The sequence below is a fragment of the Dendrobates tinctorius genome, unplaced genomic scaffold (assembly GCF_039654945.1).
Source record: "Dendrobates tinctorius isolate UK_male_01 unplaced genomic scaffold, ASM3965494v1 ptg000017l, whole genome shotgun sequence".
Classification (NCBI taxonomy): domain Eukaryota; kingdom Metazoa; phylum Chordata; class Amphibia; order Anura; family Dendrobatidae; genus Dendrobates; species Dendrobates tinctorius.
The window spans coordinates 9,708,497-9,736,215 of NW_027361685.1; the positions used below are offsets into that span (position 1 = coordinate 9,708,497).

At 44.3% G+C, this 27,719-nt stretch overlaps 2 protein-coding genes across 2 annotated transcripts in view; one reads left to right on the top strand and one right to left on the bottom strand.

The window, feature by feature from the left end:
* Positions 1–27,719, bottom strand: part of LOC141082432 (oocyte zinc finger protein XlCOF8.4-like) — a 174,185-nt gene that overhangs the window by 115,051 nt on the left and 31,415 nt on the right. The window lies entirely within an intron of this gene.
* Positions 56–20,623, top strand: LOC141082336 (uncharacterized). The gene is made up of 4 exons (XM_073566283.1): positions 56–257; positions 9,711–9,808; positions 10,007–10,097; positions 19,542–20,623. The coding sequence occupies exons 1-4, from the start codon at positions 56–58 to the stop codon at positions 20,564–20,566; spliced, it is 1,416 nt and encodes a 471-aa protein (XP_073422384.1). The 3' UTR covers positions 20,567–20,623.

A 27,719-nucleotide genomic window follows, 5' to 3' on the forward strand; every position in this document is an offset into this window, starting at 1 on the left:
GATCAATAAACTGAAATGTGTGTACAAGTCAGCTCTACAGAAGATAGGAGAAGAAATGCGTGAATTACAAAATGACAATGAGAGACTCATAAAGGAGATCGCAGAACTAAAAACACAGACCCCTCACCATCTGACCCAGCAGGGGGCAAAGGAAGCAAGCCAGAGAGCAGACAACATGGCCTCCACTGACCAGAATGTGAAGATGCCAAAAAACAGCACAACAATAACCAATACGACCAATCCTGAAACCAATAAAAGTGAACCAGAAACTAGAGAGATAGAAAAGAGAAGAGAACCAACCACCAGCAAAGCCAGCATCACAGACCCCCATCAGCGGCCACTTAACCCACCCCAGACATCACAAAGTCCTGACATTGTCCTAATAATGGACTCAAATGGGAAGTACCTAAATACACGATGGCTATTCCCAGGAAAATGGGTCAGAAAAGTTCACTTTGCAACTATTGAACAGGTGACAGAGGTCATCAGTAATCCACGGTTTACCAACCCAAACCATATTATCATACAAACAATCTGCCAGACCAGCACCAGCAGATCACAGGACAACTTATCCAATTAGCAAAGACGGCAAAACTAAAATTCCCAGACAGCAAAATCATTCTGTCATCTCTGCTCCCAACAAAGGATATATCCAGGCAAACCACCCAAAGTATCAATATGGAACTGACAGAAAGGGTCAAGACTGTCCCAAATGTGACCCTGGCACAACACCTTTCCATAAACCACCATCACCTGTATGATAATAAACACCTCAACAAACAAGGGGTCAGCCTCCTGGCCAAAGAGCTGAAAGACATTGTACTAAACAGAGGACCGAGGCCTGGACTCAACAGTGACCATAATCACACTGAAAGACCCCCAACAATAAAAAGGCAGAAAACCCCAGTCCTATTTCCAGAAACTGGAAACAAAGCTCTTCACCCAAAATCAGACCATCAGAGGAGGAGACCTCCACAGAGGGGTCCACCGACCCCACACAGATACATGCAGAGCAGAGATATGGATGAGATAAAGACCCTGCTCAGCGCACTATGCAGGAAACTAATGTGAGTGGATGCAACCAACCACATCTACAGAACAGTCAGAAATCCAGTTTGATCTACACAGCCATACTCATTACAAGGTATATACACCCAAGATATATAGAAACATGACTTCACTTACAATCAGCAGCTGGAATATTCAGGGTCACAACACCTCGACCTTTGGATGTAAAACAAATGACCCTGACTTTATACAAAGACTGTGAAATTAAGACATTCAGATCCTCCTGGAAACATGGACCAGAGCCGAAAACGAATCTCTGGTGCCCATCGGATACAGGGAAATCTCTGTCCCTGTCCTGAAAATTAAAAACATCAAACAGGGCCAGAGCTCAGCAGGAATACTGATCTGGCATAAAGAGGAGCTCCACCAGTGCATCAAACCGGTGAAGAGAGGAGGCAGCCACATATGGATCAGGATCAGCAGCTCCATCCTCACCTCCTAGTCTGATGTCCACCTCTGCGCCACCTATATACCACTACCAGAGTCACCCTACTTCAATCCAGACTGCTTCGAGATCCAACAAAGAGAAGCCGCCCACTACCAGGGCCTGGGCAAAGTTCTCATCTTTGGAGACCTCAATGCAAGAACAGGGAGAGAAAACGACTTCCTGACCACGGATGGGAACATCTACATATTTGGAGCAGAGAATGATGACCAAGACTCAGTAGTCACAGAGAGAAACATCTATGACAGTACAGTCAACAAAAGTGGTAAAAAGCTCCTGAACGTATGTAGAAGTTTAGGACTTCATATTCTTAATGGACGAACCAAAGGGGACTCCTTAGGGAGGTGTACACTAAACTCCCATGTAGGGAGAAGTGTAGTAGAGAACCTGGCAAATATCAGTGCCTTCATAGTCTCCCCACAAACGCACCTGTCAGACCACAGCCAGCTTCTTCTGTACCTGAAATCTACAGAGAAACCATCCACTCAAAAGCCACAGCAGAGTGGCCTCTTCACCCGGCCTCCATCCTAAAAAATGGCACAAAATGTCAGCATTAAAGTATAAAGAGGCTCCCAGCAGACCTGAAATACAGCGGATGCTCCACCACTTCTACAACTACGAGTACCAGCCTAACCCAAAGGGAGTGAGTCAAGCTGCCAAAGACCTCAACAATATATTCTATGCAATGGCCAGACTGTCCGACATTAAAAAAGTCAACTACAAGAGACCAAAATAAAAACAGATCAATGGATGGTTTACAGAGAATGTAAAGCTGTACGGAAGACCCTGAGAACAGCCTCAAACAAGAAACACAGAGACCCCAACCACCCGGGTCTGACGGAAGCCTATGAAACCATACAAAGGTAGTACAAAACCATCCTCAGGAGGAAGAAGCAGAGTTACATCTCTACCAAGCTCAACCAACTCCAAGATGCCCTCCAAGACAACTCCTTCTGGGAACTATGGAACCACATGGGCACAAAAGACAAGAAAAAGCAACATCTATATCCAAAATGGCAACATCTGGCTCCAGTACTTCAGAGACCTCTATAAAGACATCCCAAAGGAAGAACTAAGCCAAGAACAGGAAAGCATAATGGCAAAACTAAAAGCAATGGTGGAAAAAGTAAAAAATTTCCAAAACCCCGTGGATACACCTATTACATTACAGGGAGTAGCAGAGAGAATCTCTTCCATAAGATGTAGAAAAGCCGGTGGCCTGGATGGAATCCTACCAGAAATGCTGAAGTACAGCCCACCAGAAATACAGGTCGCAATGGTTAAACTCTTCAATATTGTGCTAAGTGCCGGCTACTTCCCTCGTACCTGGAATCAAGGCCTCATCACACCCATCCACAAGAATGGGGACAGGTATGACCCTGCCAACTACAGAGGAATATGAGTCAGCAGCAACCTGGGAAAACTGTTCAACAGCATCCTGAACAAGAGGATCCTCAGTTTCCTCACCAAGCACAACGTCCTCATCAAGAGCCAAGCAGGATTCATGCCAAACCACCGCACGACCACATCTATACCCTGCACAGCCTCATTCAGAGACACTTCCACAATACAAAGAACGGGAAGATATACGCCTGTTTTGTAGACTTTAAAAAGGCCTTTGATTCGGTGTGGCACCCGGGCTTATTCCTGAAACTGCTGGAGAGTGGAATAGGAGGAAAGACCTACGATGTTATCAAAAGCTCCTACACCAAGAACCTCTGCAGTGTGAGTGTGAACGGTAGAAGAACGGCCTATTTCCAGCAGAGCCGTGGAGTCAGACAAGGCTGTAGCCTAAGCCCAACGCTCTCCAACATTTACATCAACGAGCTGGCTACCGCTCTGGAATCTTCCACAGCACCAGATCTAACCCTCCACGACGTGCAGGTGAAATTCCTGCTGTATGCAGATGACCTGCTGCTTCTGTCACCAACCGAGAAAGGTCTCCAAGAAAACCTGAAAATCTTAGAGAAATTCAGCTCCACCTGAGCACTACTGGTCAACGCAAAGAAAACCAACATCATGGTGTTCCAGAAGAGAAAATCAGACCAGCACCCTTTATTTTTCCTCAACAACTGCGCCCTTACAGGAATGGACAAATATACCTACCTGGGCCTAGAGATTCACCGGTCAAGGAGCTTCAAACAAGCCATAGAGACCCTGAAAGATAAGGCCTGCAAAACCTTCTATGCCATCCGAAGGAAACTCTACCGTCTGAAGCCACCAGTGAGGCTCTGGTTAAAAATCTTCGACTCTATCATCGCCTCAATCCTCCTGTATGGCAGCGAAGTCTGGGGCCCTCACACCTACCCAGACTGGTCAAGGTGGGATTCCAGCCCAACAGAAATATTCCACCTGGTATTCTGCAATTACCTTCTCCAAGTCCATCGGAGCACCTCCAACAGTACTTGCCGGGCCGAGCTGGGCAGATTCCCTCTACACCTAACGGTTCTAAAGAAGGCACTGTCATTCCGGGCTCACCTACAAAGGAGCAATCCAAGCTCCCATCACCATAAAGCCCTGACACATGTAGGTGAAACAGAAAAACCAGGACCCTCGGAACAGCTCACCCAAACCCAACCTGACCAGAACACCAATCACAGCAACCTAACAAAAGCCGGAATCAGGAAGATGGTAGACGAAGGCCAGGAGAGGTACGTAAGTGACTGGAAGAACGACATCATCAGCTCACAGAAACTGACCATGCACCAGAGTCTACAGAGAGACTACAGACTGGCCCCATATCTGGAGAAACTCCCGGACCCCAGAGACTGCAAGATCCTGAGCCGGTATAGACTCAGTGCCAACAGGCCAACAGTCTGGCCATCGAATCCAGCCGACACAGGCAGAGCTACAAGCCCAGGGAGGAAAGACTGTGCCAACACTGTGACCTGGAGGCCCTGGAGGATGAGACCCACTTCCTGCTACACTGCTCCAAGTACTCAGCAGTGAGGGACACTCACTTCAGGAGACTCTCACATCTCTTCCCGGATTTCATCACCATGAAGGAGGAAGAGAAAACATATATCCTGTTGGGGGAGAAGAGAGAGAAGTGGAGATAGCAGCGCAATATGTGAGCGAATGTCATAGACTGCGAGAAAGAGAACTGTGATATGCCATGGACTTCTATAGCCCCTACCCTGGATCTGCCCCATGCCCCCCATTCACCTTCCCTATGCCATGGACTTCTATATCCCCATCCTGGATCTGCCCCCATCCACCTTTCCTACAACCCCTACCCAACATCCCTACAGTCCCTACCCCTATTCCCTTTTGTACACTTGCTTTGGCAAAACTAATGTGTATTTAGTCCTGCCAATAAAGCTTCCTTGAATCTTGAATCGTGTACACAGGGGTCTGCGACCAAAGCTGGGGGTATACGGGTGTATACAGCATACACAGAGGCGCCTGTGACCGAAGTTGGGGGTATACAGGTGTATACAGCGTACACTGATGGGTCTGCGGCTGAAGCTGGGGGTATACGGGTGTATACAGAGCACACCTTGTACACACACGGCTCCGCTCCGCACACCTCGTACACACGCGGCTCCGCTCCGCACACCTCGTACACACGCGGCTCCACGCCGTACACCTCTTACACACACGGCTCCGCTCCGTACACCTCGTACACACACGGCTCCGCTCCGTACACCCCGTACACACACGGCTCCGCTCCGTACACCTCGTACACACACGGCTCCGCTCCTTACACCCAGTACACACACGGCTCCGCTCCGTACACCTCGTACACACGCGGCTCCGCTCCGTACACCTCGTACACACACGGCTCCGCTCCGTACATCTCGAACACACGGCTCTGCTACATCCACCCTGTAAACCCCTCCTGACCCCACACAGAAACTTCCCCTCATCTAGCACCATGACAACCAGCACAGCAGAGTCCTGCACACACTGAGGCCCCTGATCATGTGACCCCTGACTCCTCCCCTCTTGTGACCTCATCACAGGTCCTGTGCACAGAGCAGTCATATATGTGGAGTGTGGCTCAGCAGGTTAGTGATGGGCAGTCCGGCTCTTCTTACTCCTGTCCGCTCCGTACACCTCGTACACACGCGGCTCTGCTCCGTACACCTCGTACACACACGGCTCCGCTCCGTACACCTCGTACACACAAGGCTCCGCTCCGTACACCTCGTACACACAGCTCCGCTCCGTACACCTCGTACACACACGACTCCGCTCCATACACCTCGTACACACGGCCCCGCTCCGTACACCTCGTACACACACGGCTCCGCTCCGTACACCTCGTACACACACGGCTCCGCTCTGTACACCTCGTACACACTCTGCTCCGCACGCCTCGTATACACGCGGATCCACTCCGTACACCTCGTACACACACGGCTCCGCTCCATACACCTCGCACACACAGGGCTCCGCTCCGTACAACTCGTACACACACGGCTCCGCTCCGTACACCTCGTACACACACGGCTCCGCTCCGTACACCTCGTACACACACGGCTCTGCTCCGCACACCTCGTACACACACGGCTCTGCTCCGCACACCTCGTACACACACGGCTCCGCTCCGTACACCTCGTACACACGCGGCTCCGCTCCGTACACCTCGTACACACACGGCTCTTCTCCGTACACCTCGTACACACGCGGCTCCGCTCCGTACACCTCGTACACACACGGCTCCGCTCCGTACACCTCGTACACACAAGGCTCCGCTCCGTACACACAACTCCGCTCCGTACACCTCGTACACACGCGGCTCTGCTCCGTACACCTCGTACACACACAACTCCGCTCCATACACCTCGTACACACGGCCCCGCTCCGTACACCTCGTACACACACGGCTCCGCTCCGTACACCTCGTACACACACGGCTCCGCTCCGTACACCTCGTACACACAAGGCTCCGCTCCGTACACACAACTCCGCTCCGTACACCTCGTACACACGCGGCTCTGCTCCGTACACCTCGTACACACACAACTCCGCTCCATACACCTCGTACACACGGCCCCGCTCCGTACACCTCGTACACACGCGGCTCCGCTCCGTACACCTCGTACACACACGGCTCCGCTCCGTACATCTCGTACACACGGCTCTGCTACATCCACCCTGTAAACCCCTCCTGACCCCACACAGAAACTTCCCCTCATCTAGCACCATGACAACCAGCACAGCAGAGTCCTGCACACACTGAGGCCCCTGATCATGTGACCCCTGACTCCTCCCCTCTTGTGACCTCATCACAGGTCCTGTGCACAGAGCAGTCATATATGTGGAGTGTGGCTCAGCAGGTTAGTGATGGGCAGTCCGGCTCTTCTTACTCCTGTCCGCTCCGTACACCTCGTACACACGCGGCTCTGCTCCGTACACCTCGTACACACACGGCTCCGCTCCGTACACCTCGTACACACAAGGCTCCGCTCCGTACACCTCGTACACACAGCTCCGCTCCGTACACCTCGTACACACACGACTCCGCTCCATACACCTCGTACACACGGCCCCGCTCCGTACACCTCGTACACACACGGCTCCGCTCCGTACACCTCGTACACACACGGCTCCGCTCTGTACACCTCGTACACACTCTGCTCCGCACGCCTCGTATACACGCGGATCCACTCCGTACACCTCGTACACACACGGCTCCGCTCCATACACCTCGCACACACAGGGCTCCGCTCCGTACAACTCGTACACACACGGCTCCGCTCCGTACACCTCGTACACACACGGCTCCGCTCCGTACACCTCGTACACACACGGCTCTGCTCCGCACACCTCGTACACACACGGCTCTGCTCCGCACACCTCGTACACACACGGCTCCGCTCCGTACACCTCGTACACACGCGGCTCCGCTCCGTACACCTCGTACACACACGGCTCTTCTCCGTACACCTCGTACACACGCGGCTCCGCTCCGTACACCTCGTACACACACGGCTCCGCTCCGTACACCTCGTACACACAAGGCTCCGCTCCGTACACACAACTCCGCTCCGTACACCTCGTACACACGCGGCTCTGCTCCGTACACCTCGTACACACACAACTCCGCTCCATACACCTCGTACACACGGCCCCGCTCCGTACACCTCGTACACACACGGCTCCGCTCCGTACACCTCGTACACACACGGCTCCGCTCTGTACACCTCGTACACACAGGGCTCCGCTCCGTACACCTCGTACACACGGCTCCGCTCCGTACACCTCGTACACACGCGGCTCCGCTCCGTACACCTCGTACACACGCGGCTCCGCTCCGCACACCTCGTACACACACGGCTCAGCTCCGCACACCACGTACACACACGGCTCCGCTCCATACACCTCGTACACACACGGCTCCGCTCCGTACACCTCGTACACACACGGCTCCGCTCCGTACACCTCGTACACACACGGCTCCGCTCCGTACACCTCGTACACACACGGCTCCGCTCCGTACACCTCGTACACACACGGCTCTGCTACATCCACCCTGTAAACCCCTCCTGACCCCACACATACTTCCCTCATCCAGCACCATGACAACCAGCACAGCAGAGTCCTGCCCACAGTGAGGCCCCTGATCATGTGACCCCTGACTCCTCCCCTCCTGTGACCTCATCACAGGTCCTGTGCGCACAGAGCAGCTGTAGAAATCTCCGGCCTTGGGGGTCTCACCAGACTTCGCTCTTTTCTTGCAGGGGCCGCAGTGGATTTCATCCTGGATCCATAGAGCTGAATAGAGGAGCGATGTTCCTTCACTCTGATGGGAATTGATGGTGACGTTTGTCCAACGTCCACGTTACCGAGTAAATCCCCCCAGGACTGCAGCCGGTAAAGACCCCGATATCCACAGGTGTCCCCTCTAATTGGGGGAAAGGGATAGAAAAGCCTCTTATCCCGAGGGGAAACCCTGTACATGGAGACATCGGCCTCAGATCTCTCCTGTCCTGTTCTTCCAGAAAAGCCTCAAACTTCTGTGTGTGACTCAGAGCTGAGATCTAACGGGAGAGAAGATTCCAGTGCGGGGAAGACGGGAAACCTTCATATAGACGGCCGGTGGGGATGGAGGCAGTGACCGACTCTGGCCACATCTGTCTCTAGAGCCGCAGTAGAAGATGAAGATGTCGTCCTCATCATGAAGGAGTTATTTCTCATGTCGCGTGTAATGAATCTCTCCTGCAGTATTGCTAATGCCGATTCCAGTGTCGGTAATGAGACGAGAATTAGCGTTATGGAAGATGAGTCTATGAGGAACGTGTTCAGCTGCCGACTCCGAGGAGGAAACTGCTTGTTGTCTGTGGCCTAAATATATAGGTTTTATTAGTAGATGTCAGGGAAGAAAACTAAACCCTGTAAGATAATAAATCTCCTCATATGTTTCCCTTATTATCTCCAGTAATTGTATTATTACACAGGATTCTTATGATGTTACATCGGATCATCTTCTTCTCATTCAGGTCTCTACAATATCGGATCCTCTCAGGGAAGATCTTCTACAGAAGAGAATTTTCCTGATTTACCCATCAAGGATGGATATGGACAGAGACAAGATGGCGGAGAGGATATTACACCTCACCCTAGAGATCCTCTTCCGTCTCACTGGAGAGGTGAGAGATTCTGATGACGTCACATTACATCATTCTTATCTATGGGAATAACAGATGGACAGAACTGGAGAGGTGAGGACTCTGGGAATGTCTGTAGTGAGATTTATTAATGTGTCTCTCCATAACCAGGATTACACCGTGGGGAAGAAGACCTCTAGTGATCGCTGTCAGGACCCTGTGTCTGAGGGATGGGGAAGACCCCTGAGCCCAATCACGGGGCCTCCACCTCACCCCCTGACCCATGAGGACATCAATGACCAGAAGATCCTAGAACTCACCTACAAGATGATTGAGCTGCTGACTGGAGAGGTGACACTGCTGGGAATGCTGGGACATTATACAGTAACACTATGAAGGGATCGGGGGGATGACGGTATCATTGTATGTGTCAGGTTCCTATAAGGTGTCAGGATGTTGCTGTCTATTTCTCCATGGAGGAGTGGGAGTATTTAGAAGGACACAGAGATCTGTACAAGAACGTCATAATGGAGGTTCCCCAGCCCCTCACATCTCCAGGTAATAGACAGGACTAAATACACACGGCCTATAATTATCTGTATGTAGAGAATGAATTCAGTCCCTGTATGTGTTTCCTCCAGATCTATCCAGTAAGAGGACAACACCAGAGAGATGTCCCCGTCCTCTTCTTCCACAGGACTGTAAGCAAGAAGATCCCAATGTTCCTCAGGATCATCAGGTAGATGGAGAGAAGGTGTCAGGAGATCTCCCCTATGATGTGTAGACGGCTGTGAAGGTCTTGTGCTCAGTCTTGTTTTATCCACCAGTATTATATGTTTTATACTTGTGTAATGAGAACGGTGGAGATGGCAGGATTAGAGCTGATCATAGATGGGACTTCTCCATCTGTCGGTGACTTTTACAATATTTGTTTCAGGGTGAAGATCTGACCCATATTAATACTACAGAGACATATGTGAGGGGTGATGAGCGGTGTAAAGAGGAGATTCCCACATATGACTACCCAGGTGAGTAGTAACCACTGTATGCAGAGAAGTCACATATTCCTCTCAGTCACCGGCTGTGGCTGCTTTATCGGTGGTGTAGATGAAAGCCCTTTTCTATAGAACTTACAACCAATTACATTGTTTTTGATCCTAAGGAATTCAGATTACTGCACAATCTCTCCTGAAATGGGGAGCAATATTATTTTCTCATCTTCTGCTCAGGATCCATAGTAGCTCCAATGGTCCACCATAAATGAGGGCAACTCTGGTTTACTGTTGTGTGATCTGTATTTGTAGTTTTCCGTTAATGAGATTCTCGTGCTCTGGGGTGGGGCTGTGGGCGGGGCTTTATGTGGTCTGATTACATATTCATCTGTATTGGCTTATGACAGGTCGCTGACCCCTCACTGACCTGCCCCCCATTATTACATAATGCATATAATAGCATTGATATTATTGTTGATAATGCCTATAATATTGGGGCTATTGTGAGGCTTAGAAAAAAAATTACATCCAGCAGCGCCTGCGCAGTAGCCTCTATATCAACTATACCAAATTTTTTTTCTTAGGAAGTTATAAGGGTTAAAAGTTGACCAGCGATTTCTCATTATTACAACAAAATGTACAAAACCATTTTTTTAGGGACCACCTCACATTTGAAGTGACTTTGGGGGGTCAATATGACAGAAAATACACAAAAGTGACAGCATTCTAAAGACTGCACCCCTCAAGGTGCTCAAAACCACATTCAAGAAGTTTATTAACCCTTCAGGTGTTTCACAGGAATGAATGGAATGTGGAAGGAAAAAATAAACATTTACTTTTCTTTCACAAAAATTTTCCTTTAGACCTAATTTTTTTTACTTTCGCAAGAGTAACAGGAGAAAATGGACTATACATTTTGTTTTGCAATTTCTCCTGAGCATGCCGATACCCCATATGTGGGGGAAATCTACTGTTTGGGTGCACGGCAGGACTCGGAAGGGAAGGCGCGGCATTTGACTTTTTGAATGTAAAATATGCTGGAATAATTAGCGGTTGCCATGTCGTGTTTGGAGAGCCCCTGATGTGCCTAAACAGTGGAAACCCCCAACAAGTGACCCCATTTTGAAACTAGACCCTTTAGGGAACTTATCCAGATGTGTATGGAGCACCTTGAACCCACAGGTGCTTCACAGAAGTTTATAGCATAGAGCCGTGGAAATAAAAAAAATAAAATTTTTCCTAAATCTTTTTAGCTCAATATATATTTTAGTTTGTCCTGAGTATGGTGACACCCCATATGTGGGGGTAAACCACTGTTTGGGTGCATGGCAGAGCTTGGAAGGGAAGGCGCGCCATATTGGAGAGCAGATTTTGCTGGAATTGTTTGTGGGTGACATGTCACATTGTCAGAGCCCCTGAGGTGCCAGAACAGCATAAGCCCCCAAAAGTGACTGCATTTTACCAAATACTTCCCTGAATGAATACTTCTAGTGGTGCAGTGAGCATACTGACACCACAGCTGTTCCATAGACAATTATACCATTGGCCAGTGAAGAAAAAATATTTATATTTTTACCACTAAAATGTTGTTCTAACCCCAGATTTTACATTGGAAAATAGGTAGATGGTCATCATAGGTAAATCTATGGGTGTACATAGATGAATTTGCAAGAGGTGTCATTTCCAATTCCCAGAGGGGTGTCATTTTCAAAATGGGGTCACTTCAGGGAGGATTCTGCTGTTGAGGCACTTTGGAGAGCCGCTAAGTGCCAGAACAACAGAATCCCCCCTGAAGTGACCCCATTTTGGAAGTGACACCCCTCTGGGAATTCATCTATGGATATAATGACCAGTTTCACTACATGGATGATTTCCAGAAACTTGTAGTTTCAGAGCAAAAATTGCAAAAATGTCATTGTAGTGCCCAATATATTGTGCCCAGCTTGTGTCTCTGGAGACCTCCCCCACCTACCCCCGGAAATTGTTAAGTCAGCTCTACTCAAATGTGTCTGTCACTAAATAAACCAAATGCTTGAATGTCAAAACAGTTCAAAAACGTGGTTCTGTGTGGAAGATTGTAAAGCCGTCATGGAGGCATAAGGCTGGCAATGATGGGCATTGTGGGTAATAATAGCGGGTATCATGCCTCATTCCTCTCTAGGAACATACACGACATCTTCTCTGGGGGTTCTTTCTTGTTTCAGTTACTGGGATGAGTGCAATAAAATGTCGTTCAGTGAGTCTTCTGACATCTTCACATTATAAAGGATTGGTGGGGACAAAATTATCAAAAACAAGATTTTCAGTGACCTTTTCCTGACAGGATGTTGAGAAGGCTGAACTTTTAAATTCCTATTTTGCATCTGTTTTCTCTCAGAAAGGAAATGTAACACCAACTGTTATTCACTGTCCTATTAAGGGAATAGAAGAATCCAGGATATCTATAAACAGAAAGATAGTGAGGAAACACTTAGCTAACCTAAATGAATTCAAGTCTCCAGGTCCAGATGAATTACACCCCAGAGTACTGAAGGAGATAGCAGAAGAAATTTCTGAACCACTCTCCATAATCTTTGAAAATTCTTGGAGAACAGGAGAAGTGCCAGAAGACTGGAGAAGAGCAAATGTTGTTCCTATCTTCAAAAAGGGGAAGAAGGTGGACCCAGGCAACTATAGGCCGGTGAGTCTGACTTCTATACCAGGAAAGATCTTTGAACAAATTATTAAACAACATGTAAGTCAATACCTGGATAAGAATGAAGTGATCAAACAGAGTCAGCATGGGTTTGTAACTAATAAGTCATGTCAGACTAACTTAATTTCCTTCTATGACGGTATCACTGATTGGGTGGATCAAGGAAATGCTGTAGATATAGTATATCTTGACTTCAGCAAAGCATTTGACAAAGTCTCTCATACTATCCTTATTGAAAAAATGACTAAGTATGGAATGGACAAGGCAACTGTTAGGTGGATTCATATCTGGCTTAGTGATCGGACCCAAAGAGTGGTCGTAAATGGCTGCACATCCAGTTGGAAGAATGTCTCAAGTGGGGTACCACAGGGCTCTGTCCTGGGCCCTGTATTGTTCAACATCTTTATCAACGATTTAGATGAAGGAATTGAGGGTAAACTGATTAAATTTGCTGATGACACAAAGCTAGGAGGGATAGCTAATACTAGAGAAGAGAGAGAGAGGATTCAAAAAGATTTAAATAAACTGGAGAAGTGGGCAGTAACTAACAGAATGGTTTTTAACAGGGAGAAATGCAAAGTACTACATCTGGGCAATAAAAATGAAAAAAGCATATATAGAATGGGAGGAATAGGGCTAAGTGACAGCACATGTGAAAAAGACTTGGGTATACTAATAGATCACAGACTGAATATGAGTCAACAGTGTGATGCAGCAGCAAAAAAGGCAAATGCAGTTCTAGGATGTATTAACAGAAGCATACAGTCTAGATCACGTGAAGTCATTATTTCCCTCTACTCCTCTTTGGTCAGACCTCATCTGGAATATTGTGTCCAGTTTTGGGCACCACATTTTAAAAAAGACATCAACAAACTGGAGCAAGTTCAGAAAAGAGCGACCAGAATGGTGACCGGTCTGCAAACCCTGTCTTATGAGGAAAGGTTGCAGGATTTGGGAATGTTTAGTTTGCAAAAGAGAAGACTGAGAGGAGACTTAATTGCTGTCTACAAATATCTAAAGGGCTGTCACATTGTAGAAGGATCAACTTTATTCTCATTTGCACAAGGAAAGACTAGAAGCAATGGGATGAAACTGAATGGGAGGAGACACAGATTAGATATTAGAAAAAACTTTTTGACAGAGTGATCAATGAGTGGAACAGGCTGCCACGAGAAGTGGTGAGTTCTCCTTCAATGGAAGTCTTCAAACAGAGGCTGGACAGACATCTGACTGGGATGATTTAGCGAATCCTGCTTTGAGCAGGGGGTTGGACCAGATGGCCCAGGAGGTCCCTTCCAACTCTACGATTCTATGATTCTATAATCAAGGAAAGTATCTGCGTTTCTGGCTTTTTTGTATAACACAAAAGAATTATATGTGGCCACCTGAAACAAATGCATGACTAACTTTTTATACCAGAGATATGATTTTCTTGATACCTGGTATGGCTGTAGAACCTGATCTGCAAGGTCCACACCCCATAATATTTGTTGTAGTCAATGATAGACACAGGTTTTGGAGTAGTGGATCCCTGTTGGTCTGCAGTGGCCCTTGTGGCATCTGTGGGGATCGAGCTCAGGATAAAATATCTTTTTTATCCTTATACTTAAGGACAAGCAGCTCTCCATCGCGTAAAGCCCCTGACTGCCCCTTTCGGAACTTTTTGCTGACCAATGATTGTGGAAACCCCTGATGGTTTTTGCGAATGATCCCGCAAGCCCCTATGTTATGCAAGTGTTTTGCAGTTAGACAATGCAGTTGGACAGGGCAGGAGACAGGTAAGGTGCATAAGTTTTTCATGCACGCATGCTTCTTGGTCAGTCGTACTACATATGCATTGATCATATCAAACTGCTGCTTTTTTGTCTTCACCTCTGCTTTCTAACAACTCGCCTGCCCTTTTACACATTCTGTGCACTCTCTGCATATCCACCCCTCCCTTTTCCCCTCTCCCATGTATAACTCTGAGGCTCTATTGACATTTCTTACCCACACCAAACCATCCAAAACCACCATGCAGCACTCAAAACGTTCATACAAATCATCCCACCACCTGCTTTTTCTGTTTTTTCTCCTTTTAATAGTTGCAGGTGACATCTCCCCCAACCCTGGGCCTCCCTCCACCAGCATACGTTACTCTCCTCCATCTGCATATAGAAACCCTGCTAATCTTATTAACATTCAGTGCATGCCTTCTCCTCTCACTTTCCAATGTGCTCTCTGGAATGCACGGTCTGTGTGTAACAAACTGACTTACATTCACGATCTTTTTCTCTCTAATTCCCTTAACCTTCTGGCTATTACAGAAACCTGGATCCAGCATTCTGACACCACTGCTGCTGCCGCTCTCTCGTTTGGTGGGCTAAAATTTTCACATACCCCCAGACCTGAGAACAGACAGGGTGGAGGTGTTGGTTTGCTCCTTTCATCACAATGTGCTTTCCAGGTCATCCCCCCGGTTCCCTCACTTACATTTCCTTCCTTTGAAGTCCACGCCGTCAGACTCTTTAAGCCCTTCTCCTTACGAGTGGCGGTCGTTTATCGCCCTCCAGGCTCCTCCCGCCAGTTTCTAGACCAATTCACCACCTGGCTTACTCACTTTCTATCCTGTGACATCCCCACCCTCATCATGGGAGACTTTAACATCCCCATCAATGATCCGCTCTCCCAGTCTGCCTCTCATCTTCTTTCTCTAACTTCTTCATTCGGCCTCTCACAGTTTACTAATTCTCCTACACATGAGGACGGGAATACTCTGGACCTGGTTTTCTCCCGTCCCGGCTCGCTGCACGACTTTACTAATTCACCCCTCCCGCTCTCGGACCACAACCTTCTTTCCTTCTCAGTCAAAAATTGTCTCCTCACCCGGAACACCCCCACTTACCACACTTATCGGAATACACGTACCATTAATACCCAACAGCTTAGGGACAATCTCCACACATCTTTAGCCCCCATCTCCACCCTCTCCTGTCCAGACATAGCATTGTCACACTTCAATAATACACTGAAGAATGCCCTAGATGAAGCAGCACCTTCTATACGCAGAAAGACCCGACACAGACAACGGCAGCCCTGGCACACAACGCAAACACGCTTTCTTCAGCGCTGCTCGAGGTGTGCAGAGCGGCAGTGGAGAAAATCTCTCTTAGCAGAAGACTTCATCCACTATAAGTTCATGCTCAAAACCTATAACTCTGCCCTTCATCTGGCCAAACAATCCTACTTCACCACCCTCATCACCTCACTATCCAACAACCCAAGACGACTTTTTGAAACCTTAAACTCCCTCCTGAAACCTAAAGTACAGGCCCCCATCACCAACCTCAGCGGTGAGGATCTGGCCACTTATTTCCTAGAAAAAATCAACCACATCCATCAGGATATCTCAGCCCTATCTCCTCAGTGCCTGGATCCCCTTCCCTGCCGCACCTCAAGCTCACTAGACATCTTTGAGCCTGTTTCAGAAGAAGAAGTTTCCAAGCTCCTCGCTTCTGCTCGGCCTACAACCTGCAACAATGACCCTATTCCTTCACAGCTCCTGCAGTCTCTCTCACCAGTGGTCACCACTCACCTGACTAAAATATTTAACCTCTCTCTTTCTTCAGGTATATTTCCCTCCTCATTTAAACATGCCATCATAACCCCTTTACTTAAAAAGCCATCCCTGGTCCAGAACTGCACTGCTAACTACAGACCTGTCTCTAACCTTCCCTTCATCTCTAAACTCCTGGAACGCCTGGTCCACTCCCGTCTAATCCGCTATCTCTCGGATAACTCTCTTCTCGACCCCTTACAATCTGGTTTCCGCTCTTTACACTCTACTGAAACTGCCCTCACTAAAGTCTCTAATGATTTAATAACAGCTAAATCGAAAGGTCATTGCTCCCTGCTGATTCTCCTGGATCTCTCTGCCGCATTTGACACTGTGGATCACCAGCTCCTCCTCACTATGCTCCGCTCTATAGGCCTCATGGACACGGCCCTCTCCTGGTTCTCCTCCTACCTCTCTGACCGCTCCTTCACTGTATCTTTTTCCGGCTCCTCTTCCACTTCTCGTCCCCTTACTATCGGGGTCCCGCAGGGCTCAGTCCTAGGCCCCCTCCTCTTCTCTTTATACACTGCCCCTATTGGACAAACAATCAGCAGATTTGGGTTCCAGTATCATCTCTATGCTGATGACACCCAATTATACACTTCTTCCCCTGACATCACCCCTACCCTAATTCAAAATACCAAGGATTGTCTGTCTGCTGTCTCTAGCATCATGTCCTCCCTCTATCTGAAACTAAATCTCTCTAAAACTGAACTTCTTGTGTTTCTCCCCTCTACTAACCTCACTCTACCTAACATCGAAATAACCCTGGAGGGTTCAACCATAACTCCCAAGCAGCATGCACGCTGTCTTGGGGTCATATTCGACACTGAACTTTCCTTTACTCCGTACATCCGATCACTCAGTCGCTCTTGTCACCTGCATCTTAAAAACATCTCCAGAATCCGACCTTTTCTCACCTTTGAAACTGCTAAGACTCTTACTGTCGCTCTTATTCATTCTCGCCTGGACTACTGCAACTCTCTTCTGATCGGTCTCCCTCTTACCAAACTTTCTCCTCTCCAATCCATCTTGAATGCGGCAGCCAGGGTCATATTTCTGTCCAGCCGCTTCACCGATGCCTCCATCTTGTGCCAGTCATTACACTGGCTACCTATTCGCTACAGGGTCCAGTATAAACTCATCTCTCTCACCCACAAAGCTCTCCACTGTTCTGCACCGCCTTATATCTCCTCTCTCATCTCTGTCTATCGCCCTACACGTGCCCTCCGTTCTACAAATGACCTAAGACTAACATCCCCCGTAATCCGAACCTCGCACCTCCGCCTCCAAGACTTCTCTCGTGCTGCTCCAGCTCTCTGGAATGCACTTCCCCAGGCGATCAGACTGATACCTAGCCCTGACCTATTCAAGCGCGCTTTGAAAACCCATCTCTTCAAACAAGCCTACCACATCAACTACCCAGCAAGCTAACTTTGCCCTGTTCCCTCCTTCCAAATATTATTCTGAATCTGCACCCTACTATTCATCTGTCTCCACACCCTTCATGCACAGGATAACTGCACTTGATACTTGTCTATTGCACTTAAACACACTGGCTGATGACCGGATCATGCAGCTTTATATGAAAATCCCTATTATAATTGCCAGACCTGAATTAACAAGCATTTTTCACCTACTGTGTCCCCCCATTTCCTTGTAGATTGTAAGCTTGCGAGCAGGGACCTCACTCCTAATGTCACTGTTTGAATTGTCTTAACTTGTATTGAATTTATTGTCTGTACATGTCCCCGCTTAATTGTAAAGTGCTGCGGAATATGTTGGCGCTATATAAATAAAAATTATTATTATTATTATTATGTTCAACCAGACTTTTAAATAGAGGTATGCTGGTGTAGTAGTTGTCAACATACAGATTGTAGCCTTCTTGTAAAAATGGAGTTATCAGCTCCCAAACCATTTTTCCAGATGTCCCCAGATAAGTAGGGCCTCCTGGTGGGTTTAGTTCGCTGTCTTTCCCCTCATAAATGTGTAAAGCTGATGTGTATCCGGTTGAACTCTCGCACATTTTATAGAGCTTTATTCTGAACCTTGCCCTCTTAGAAGGAATAAATTGCTTGAGGTGCAGTCTTCCTTTGAATTTTACAAGGGACTCATCAATGGAAATGTTTTCTGTTGGGGTGTAGAGGTTTAAGAACTTTTCTGTCAAGTCTTTGATGATGTGTCTGATTTTGAATATTCTGTCATGTTCTGGGACATTTCTGGGCAGGCATTGACTATTATCGTTAAAATGCCAAAATCTCATGAGCATTTCATAACGGGTCCTAGGAAGAATGGCAGAAAACATAGGGTTGGCTTGAACAGGGCGTTTGGACCAACAGGACTGAATGCTCATTTTTTAACAAACCCCATAGCGAATGTAAGTCCTTAAAAATGTTTTCATTTCAAGGACATTAGTTGGTTCCATAAATCTGACTTTCATTTGCTCATTTTCATAGATTTTTTATTTATTGTTACTTTTGTCAGCTTCAAGTCATTTCTGTGACCATTGTGGGTTTTTCTGTCATTAAACGAGGGGTACCAACAATTTTGACCATATATGTAGGAGGAGTGAATATTTTGACTCCACAGCCACTTTCTGGAAATGAACACTTAGCGGATGTTGGAGAGTGAAAATTACACATTTGCCATTTTCTTACCCAGCACCTAGTGCCCAGATTGTGCTCCAGGAGACACACACCAAAAATTAAGTGGGTTCTTCTCAGTATAATATTGCTAAATACAGGGATCCTAAATGTTGTTTGCGCACACTGCAAGACTCCGAAGTGAGAGCGGATTTTGCTGGATTGGTTTATGGAAACCTTGTTGCTTTTCAGCAGCCTTTGAGCCACTAATAGTGTGGGAACCTCTGTTTTTCCATTGACAGATGATGGACCTGAGTGGGGTCTTGTTTTTTGTGAGATGAGAATTGGTATTATTTTCACCTACATAACATTGATTGGTTTCCTTTTATTCGATATTTGGGAGGCAGAATGAACAAACAGTTGAACACCGCACACTACTGGTTCATCCAACAAGGTTTTCTATTAGACTGTGAACTGTCATTGTCTTGGTAAATAATTAAAGATTTTCACATAGCTTGCTATTTTTATGGATAGTATAAGTAGAAATGGTCAAAAATATAAAACTCAAGGATCTTTTATTAAAAAAAATTGTTTTTTTATTTTAGCAGATGACTGTACCAGGAGATCAGAGGGACAGCTGACATCTTCAATTTTTAAATCTGATGATCTTGAGATCTTACAAGATACAGCTGAAGTGAATGCCATTACTCTAGATATATCATCATCCAATCACAGCAAAGATCTGTCATCTGATCCTATGAAACAGGTCCCATCTTCTGAATCATTATTGATTACTAAGGAAAATCAAAATCACAAAAGAGGCAATAAAAAACAAACTGCTCCTAAAGCAAAGAAGTCATATTCATGTTCAGAATGTGGAAAATGTTTTACATGGAAATCACGTTTTGTTACACACCAAAGAACTCACACAGGGGAGAAGCCTTTTTCCTGTTCAGAATGTGGGAAATGTTTTAACAATAAATCAGATTGTGTTAAGCACCAGAGAATCCACACAGGGGAGAAGCGTTTTTCATGTTCAGAATGTTGGAAATATTTTAACCGGAAATCAGATTTGGTTAATCACCATAGAACTCACACAGGAGAGAAGCCTTTTTCCTGTTCAGAATGTGGGAAATGTTTTGCACATAAATCACTGCTTGTTACTCACCATAGAACTCACACAGGGGAGAAGCCTTTTTCCTGTTCAGAATGTGGAAAATGTTTTAACCATAAAGGGAATCTTGTTACACACCAAATAACTCACACAGGAGAGAAGCCTTTTTCATGTTTAGAATGTGGGAAATGTTTTGCACGTAAATCACATTTTGTTACCCATAAGAGAACTCACACAGCGGAGAAGCCTTTTTCATGTTCAGAATGTTGGAAATCTTTTAACCTGAAAGGGAATCTTGTTAAGCACCAAAGAACCCATGCAAGAAAGAAGCAATATTCATGTTCAAAATGTGGGAAATGTTTTGCAGATAAATCACTACTTGTTACTCACCATAGAACTCACACAGGGGAGAATCCTTTTTCCTGTTCAGAATGTGGGAAATATTTTAACCAGAAAGCGCTTCTTGTTAGACATCAGAGCAGTCACACAGAGGAGAAACCTTTTTCATTTTCTTAATGTGGGAAATATTTTACTTGGAAATCAACTGTTAATAAACATCAGAGATGTCACATAGGGGAGAAGCCTTTTTTATGTTCATAATGTTGGAATCGTTTTAACCAAACTTGAATCTCCTTAAATGGGTTGTCTCTTGTCATTCCTCATGTTTGCTGACAAAAGGATAAAACTAAACTTTATTAATTCCAAATGTAAAATTATACCCATAATTCATCCCCTGATGGTTAGTCAGAAGGTGACTAATAGAAAAAACATATATCCCATGTCTCAGTATATAGGGTGAGGTGACGTATACACACTCACTCTCCAAGCCTCTCATTTCTACGGGTTTCATCATCCTCAAGAAAGGCGATTCATCTGGAGATTATTTAATACTAGATGGTGGCCTGAATCTAACGCATCGGGTATTCTAGAATATATATGTAGTTTAAAAGGAATCTGTCAGTCCATTGTTACCCCATAAGCTGGGGCCACCGCCATCAGGGGCTTATCTACAGCATTCTGTAATGCTGTAGATAAGCCCCTGATGAAACCTGAAAGATAAGAAAAACACGTTAGATTATACTCACCGGGGGTGGGGGCTGTAGGTGTTGCGGTCCGGCGCCTCCCATCTCCATACGATGATGTCCTCCTCCTTGCTTCTCCCTCGGCTCCTGCGCACTGCAGTACTTTACTCTGCCCTCAACAGGGCCAATAAAGTACACGTGCGCAGGAGCCGAGGAAGAAGAAAGGAGGAGGACATCATCGTATGAAGATGGGAGACGCCGGACGGGACAGCGACACCCATTGGACTGGACTGAACGCCGGGGTAAGTATAAACTAACTTTTTTTTTCTTATCTTTCAGGTTTCATTGGGGGCTTATCTACAGCATTATAGAATGCTGTAGATAAGCCCCTGACGGCGGTGCCGGCAGCTGATAGGCCAAAAATGGGGTGACAGATCCCCTTTAAATTGTGCGCCAATATCGCTGATTGCGGCAAATCCGTGCGGCAGGAGATGACAAATGGCGCCACAGATCTCCCAACGGTAGTCGTGGCGTGCGTCATTCGAATTCTGCACCAATTCGCGGCCGGACTGTGCCTGTCGCCGATTGGTCGCACTCAGCCAGCCGCGACCAATCAGCGATGTGGGATTTCCGTGACAGACAGAATTAAATTATTATATAGTAGATTGACCTATATTCAAGCGAGAGTAGACAAAAAACCTAAAATCATGTACAATGTTATCCGAAACAGTCAGAAAACTAGCCCCATATTGGCAGATCCCAGACCTCAGACTATATACTGTGTAAGTTTATAAGCCCCTCCAGTGTCAGGAATAGATAGTATGTGACAATACAGTATAATTCTTGTGTTTTTCTCCTATAGGGACTGCCCTAGTTTGGTAATGTAACTGCTGTTAATTAGTAGTGCAGACAAATTGTCCTAGACTAAACTCAGTCTTCAGACGGCCCAATATGTACCACTCAGGGAAAACTTACCTGCTCCAAAGATCATTAGCAGCTTCTAACTAATGGCCATGCTGCGGTCTGTCAGGGAATGACTGCAATATCGTTATACAGACTAGGGATGTGTGCAATCATAATGTCTGGGGGATCTGTGCCATTATTTAGTATGAATATGGAAATTATCTCTGAAAGGTAAGTGTTCCATGAGCGGTATATACGGTATTCTCACATACTATGTATTCCTGACACTGGAGGGGCTTATAAACTTACAAAGTGGGGCGTGACCTGGCTATGGAGGGTGAGGACGTGCAGCTCTTCAGCTCCTGCCTGGGTGATGACTGCAGACCTATATTAGAAGTGCTATTTGTCACCAAATGTCAGCTAAGAAGCGTGCAAGCCAAGGCCCATCAAGCAGACGTCCCCCAGTGGTATCAGGGACTGGAATCTCCAGGTATTTGAGAAGCTCAGCAGGCTCCACTCAGAAGCTTGTGAGTCACAAGATGGCGATGGCCCATGCTGTTCAGAGCGTGCTGGAGGAAAAGATCATGGAGGAAGCCCCTGGAGTTGTACTTATCTCCTGCCTTTCTGAAGAGGAGAGGACAGATAAGGAGCCTGCGTTATCAGCAGAAAGTGTGAGGCATACAAATATGGAGGACAGGCGTCACACCATACAGGCTTCTAAAGACAACATGCAGGCAGAGGGGGATGACTCGCCCTTCCTATTCACAGGCAGCCAGCAGTTCTCTGCCCATGCTGAGGGACTTGTCTCAAGGTACATCTGTGCAGCCAGAGAGCCTGACATGTGGTGATTTAACACAGGCACACAATGTATGGGAAGACCTTAAGGCTCACATAAGCGCTATCCCCACAATGGAGGATATGGAGAATTATATTTCCGGGCTTGAATCCTCTTATAGAGCTGAGACTGCTGCTATTAGACAGGAGGTACAGCAGATTTCTGAAAGGGTGGCTAATAAAGAACGTCACACAGAGGCCGTCTCTCAGAGATTACATGCACAGGAACAGTTAATTGCTTCTCACTCACAGCAACTGGAATGTTTGGCTGAACTGGTGGATGATATGGAAAACAGAGGGAGACGTAATAATATCAGAATCAGAGGGCTGCCAGAGTCGGTGGAACAAAACAAGTTAGAGGAATCCCTGCGTTGCATTTTTAATTCTATACTGAATGTCCCACGTGACTTGGACATAGAATTTGACAGGGCTCATAGGTCCCTACGACCCAAATCCACTGATTCAGCTAGACCGAGAGATGTAATATGTCGGATACATAGATACAAAGTAAAGGACATTCTTGCGGGGGCCCACACAATGGAAACCATCAAATATAAAGAACACGTTATCCAAGTTATGCATGATCTGTCATGGTGCACACTCCAGAAAAGACGTGCTCTGAGACCCTTACTAGACATACTGAGACAACAGAAAATCCTTTATTCTTGGGGCTTTCCCTTTAAATTTCGAGACTGTCTGGAACTTTACATGTTTTACGTACTCTGGGAGACTTGCTGATGTTCACTAACGGTCTGGGAATCCCTTCAGTCCAGATTTCTCCATCCGAATGGCCAGGCCTACCTAGAGGCCTAGGAATGGACAATATACCTCATCCCCAGAGAAGGAGAAACCACAACTTTTGCATGAGAACCCGGGATTGCAATACAGAGGAAATGGGCCCTCCAACCCCAGAGTGACAAGTTTCACTTAAATGTTATTGTTTCATTTACTTGCCTTTCTATTTGTTCTCCTGTCCTATGTAAGAGGTTTACAGGATTAACATAGAAAAATGGGGTTTCCTAAAAAAGGCTTTAGTAGAGATTCTATGTGATTAATGCTTAACATTCTGGGATTTCTATATTAATTGATTCAGCAATATATAGAAGTAGTAAGGGGGCTGTATTACTCATCAAAAAGAAATCTGACAGGTGCCACGCCCCTATCAAAGTGTATCAAACACGCCCCTTTTATACAATTTGATATCAAATTGTTATAAAAGGGTTGTGTTTGATACACTTTTATATCATTTTCCTTTAATAAAGGACGCATTTTATTTGAATTTTAAATAAAAATGAGAGACGCCATTTTTATAAAAAAGATAATAGTGTTTATTGAACAACAATCAAATACATTTTTATAAAGCATTACATTTGACATTTACACTGTCATTTTATTTATCACACAGCGCTGCAGTTAATCAAATCAAATATATATATATTTATTTATTTCTGGTATATATTTCTGAGGTGTATTTACACAGTCATTTTAGAAGTACATTCAATTACATTTTATTTTATACATTTTATTTATCACACAGCGCTGCTGTTAATCAAATCAATATATACATATATATATATATATAGAAACCTGTGTGTACTTTCTGGGTGCTTGCACTTCAGGAATGCAGAAAATCAAATACAGAGGACAGGATATTCCATTACAATACAATAGGGACTAGGGCAGATGTTACTGCGTCCTGGGAGCTTTCCCGTGGCTGAAACCTGTGAGGATTTCCTAGTTTTGTTAGCACTTCAAGAATGCAGAAAATCGAATACAGAGGATAGGATATACCATTACAATACAATAGGTTCTAGGAAATAGTAGAAAGGAAAAAGATGTCAGAGTATAACATTACAATACAATAGATTCTAGGAAATAGTAGAAAGGAAAAAGATGTCAGAGTATAACATTACAATACAATAGATTCTAGGAAATAGCAGAGAGGAAAAAGATGTCAGAGTATATCATTACAATACAATAGATTCTAGGAAATAGTAGAAAGGAAAAAGATGTCAGAGTATATCATTACAATACAATAGATTCTAGGAAATAGTAGAAAGGAAAAAGATGTCAGAGTATATCATTACAATACAATAGATTCTAGGAAATAGCAGAGAGGAAAAAGATGTCAGAGTATATCATTACAATACAATAGATTCTAGGAAATAGCAGAGAGGAAAAAGATGTCAGAGTATATCATTACAATACAATAGGTTCTAGGAAATAGCAGAGAGGAAAAAGATGTCAGAGTATATCATTACAATACAATAGATTCTAGGAAATAGTAGAAAGGAAAAAGATGTCAGAGTATATCATTACAATACAATAGATTCTAGGAAATAGTAGAAAGGAAAAAGATGTCAGAGTATAACATTACAATACAATAGATTCTAGGAAATAGCAGAGAGGAAAAAGATGTCAGAGTATAACATTACAATACAATAGATTCTAGGAAATAGTAGAAAGGAAAAAGATGTCAGAGTATATCATTACAATACAATAGATTCTAGGAAATAGTAGAAAGGAAAAAGATGTCAGAGTATAACATTACAATACAATAGATTCTAGGAAATAGCAGAGAGGAAAAAGATGTCAGAGTATATCATTACAATACAATAGATTCTAGGAAATAGTAGAAAGGAAAAAGATGTCAGAGTATATCATTACAATACAATAGATTCTAGGAAATAGTAGAAAGGAAAAAGATGTCAGAGTATAACATTACAATACAATAGATTCTAGGAAATAGTAGAAAGGAAAAAGATGTCAGAGTATATCATTACAATACAATAGATTCTAGGAAATAGCAGAGAGGAAAAAGATGTCAGAGTATATCATTACAATACAATAGATTCTAGGAAATAGGAAATAGCAGAGAGGAAAAAGATGTCAGAGTATAACATTACAATACAATAGATTCTAGGAAATAGGATATAGTAGAAAGGAAAAAGATGTCAGAGTATAACATTACAATACAATAGATTCTAGGAAATAGCAGAGAGGAAAAAGATGTCAGAGTATATCATTACAATACAATAGATTCTAGGAAATAGTAGAAAGGAAAAAGATGTCAGAGTATATCATTACAATACAATAGATTCTAGGAAATAGTAGAAAGGAAAAAGATGTCAGAGTATATCATTACAATACAATAGGTTCTAGGAAATAGTAGAAAGGAAAAAGATGTCAGAGTATAACATTACAATACAATAGATTCTAGGAAATAGTAGAAAGGAAAAAGATGTCAGAGTATAACATTACAATACAATAGGTTCTAGGAAATAGCAGAGAGGAAAAAGATGTCAGAGTATAACATTACAATACAATAGATTCTAGGAAATAGTAGAAAGGAAAAAGATGTCAGAGTATAACATTACAATACAATAGGTTCTAGGAAATAGCAGAGAGGAAAAAGATGTCAGAGTATATCATTACAATACAATAGATTCTAGGAAATAGTAGAAAGGAAAAAGATGTCAGAGTATATCATTACAATACAATAGATTCTAGGAAATAGCAGAGAGGAAAAAGATGTCAGAGTATAACATTACAATACAATAGATTCTAGGAAATAGCAGAGAGGAAAAAGATGTCAGAGTATATCATTACAATACAATAGATTCTAGGAAATAGCAGAGAGGAAAAAGATGTCAGAGTATAACATTACAATACAATAGATTCTAGGAAATAGCAGATAGGAAAAAGATGTCAGAGTATAACATTACAATACAATAGATTCTAGGAAATAGCAGAGAGGAAAAAGATGTCAGAGTATAACATTACAATACAATAGATTCTAGGAAATAGCAGAGAGGAAAAAGATGTCAGAGTATATCATTACAATACAATAGATTCTAGGAAATAGTAGAAAGGAAAAAGATGTCAGAGTATAACATTACAATACAATAGATTCTAGGAAATAGCAGAGAGGAAAAAGATGTCAGAGTATAACATTACAATACAATAGATTCTAGGAAATAGCAGAGAGGAAAAAGATGTCAGAGTATAACATTACAATACAATAGGTTCTAGGAAATAGCAGAGAGGAAAAAGATGTCAGAGTATAACATTACAATACAATAGATTCTAGGAAATAGCAGAAAGGAAAAAGATGTCAGAGTATATCATTACAATACAATAGATTCTAGGAAATAGCAGAGAGGAAAAAGATGTCAGAGTATAACATTACAATACAATAGGTTCTAGGAAATAGCAGAGAGGAAAAAGATGTCAGAGTATAACATTACAATACAATAGATTCTAGGAAATAGCAGAAAGGAAAAAGATGTCAGAGTATATCATTACAATACAATAGATTCTAGGAAATAGTAGAAAGGAAAAAGATGTCAGAGTATATCATTACAATACAATAGATTCTAGGAAATAGCAGAGAGGAAAAAGATGTCAGAGTATAACATTACAATACAATAGATTCTAGGAAATAGTAGAAAGGAAAAAGATGTCAGAGTATATCATTACAATACAATAGGTTCTAGGAAATAGCAGAGAGGAAAAAGATGTCAGAGTATAACATTACAATACAATAGATTCTAGGAAATAGCAGAAAGGAAAAAGATGTCAGAGTATATCATTACAATACAATAGATTCTAGGAAATAGCAGAGAGGAAAAAGATGTCAGAGTATAACATTACAATACAATAGATTCTAGGAAATAGCAGAGAGGAAAAAGATGTCAGAGTATATCATTACAATACAATAGATTCTAGGAAATAGCAGAGAGGAAAAAGATGTCAGAGTATATCATTACAATACAATAGGTTCTAGGAAATAGTAGAAAGGAAAAAGATGTCAGAGTATAACATTACAATACAATAGATTCTAGGAAATAGCAGAGAGGAAAAAGATGTCAGAGTATATCATTACAATACAATAGATTCTAGGAAATAGT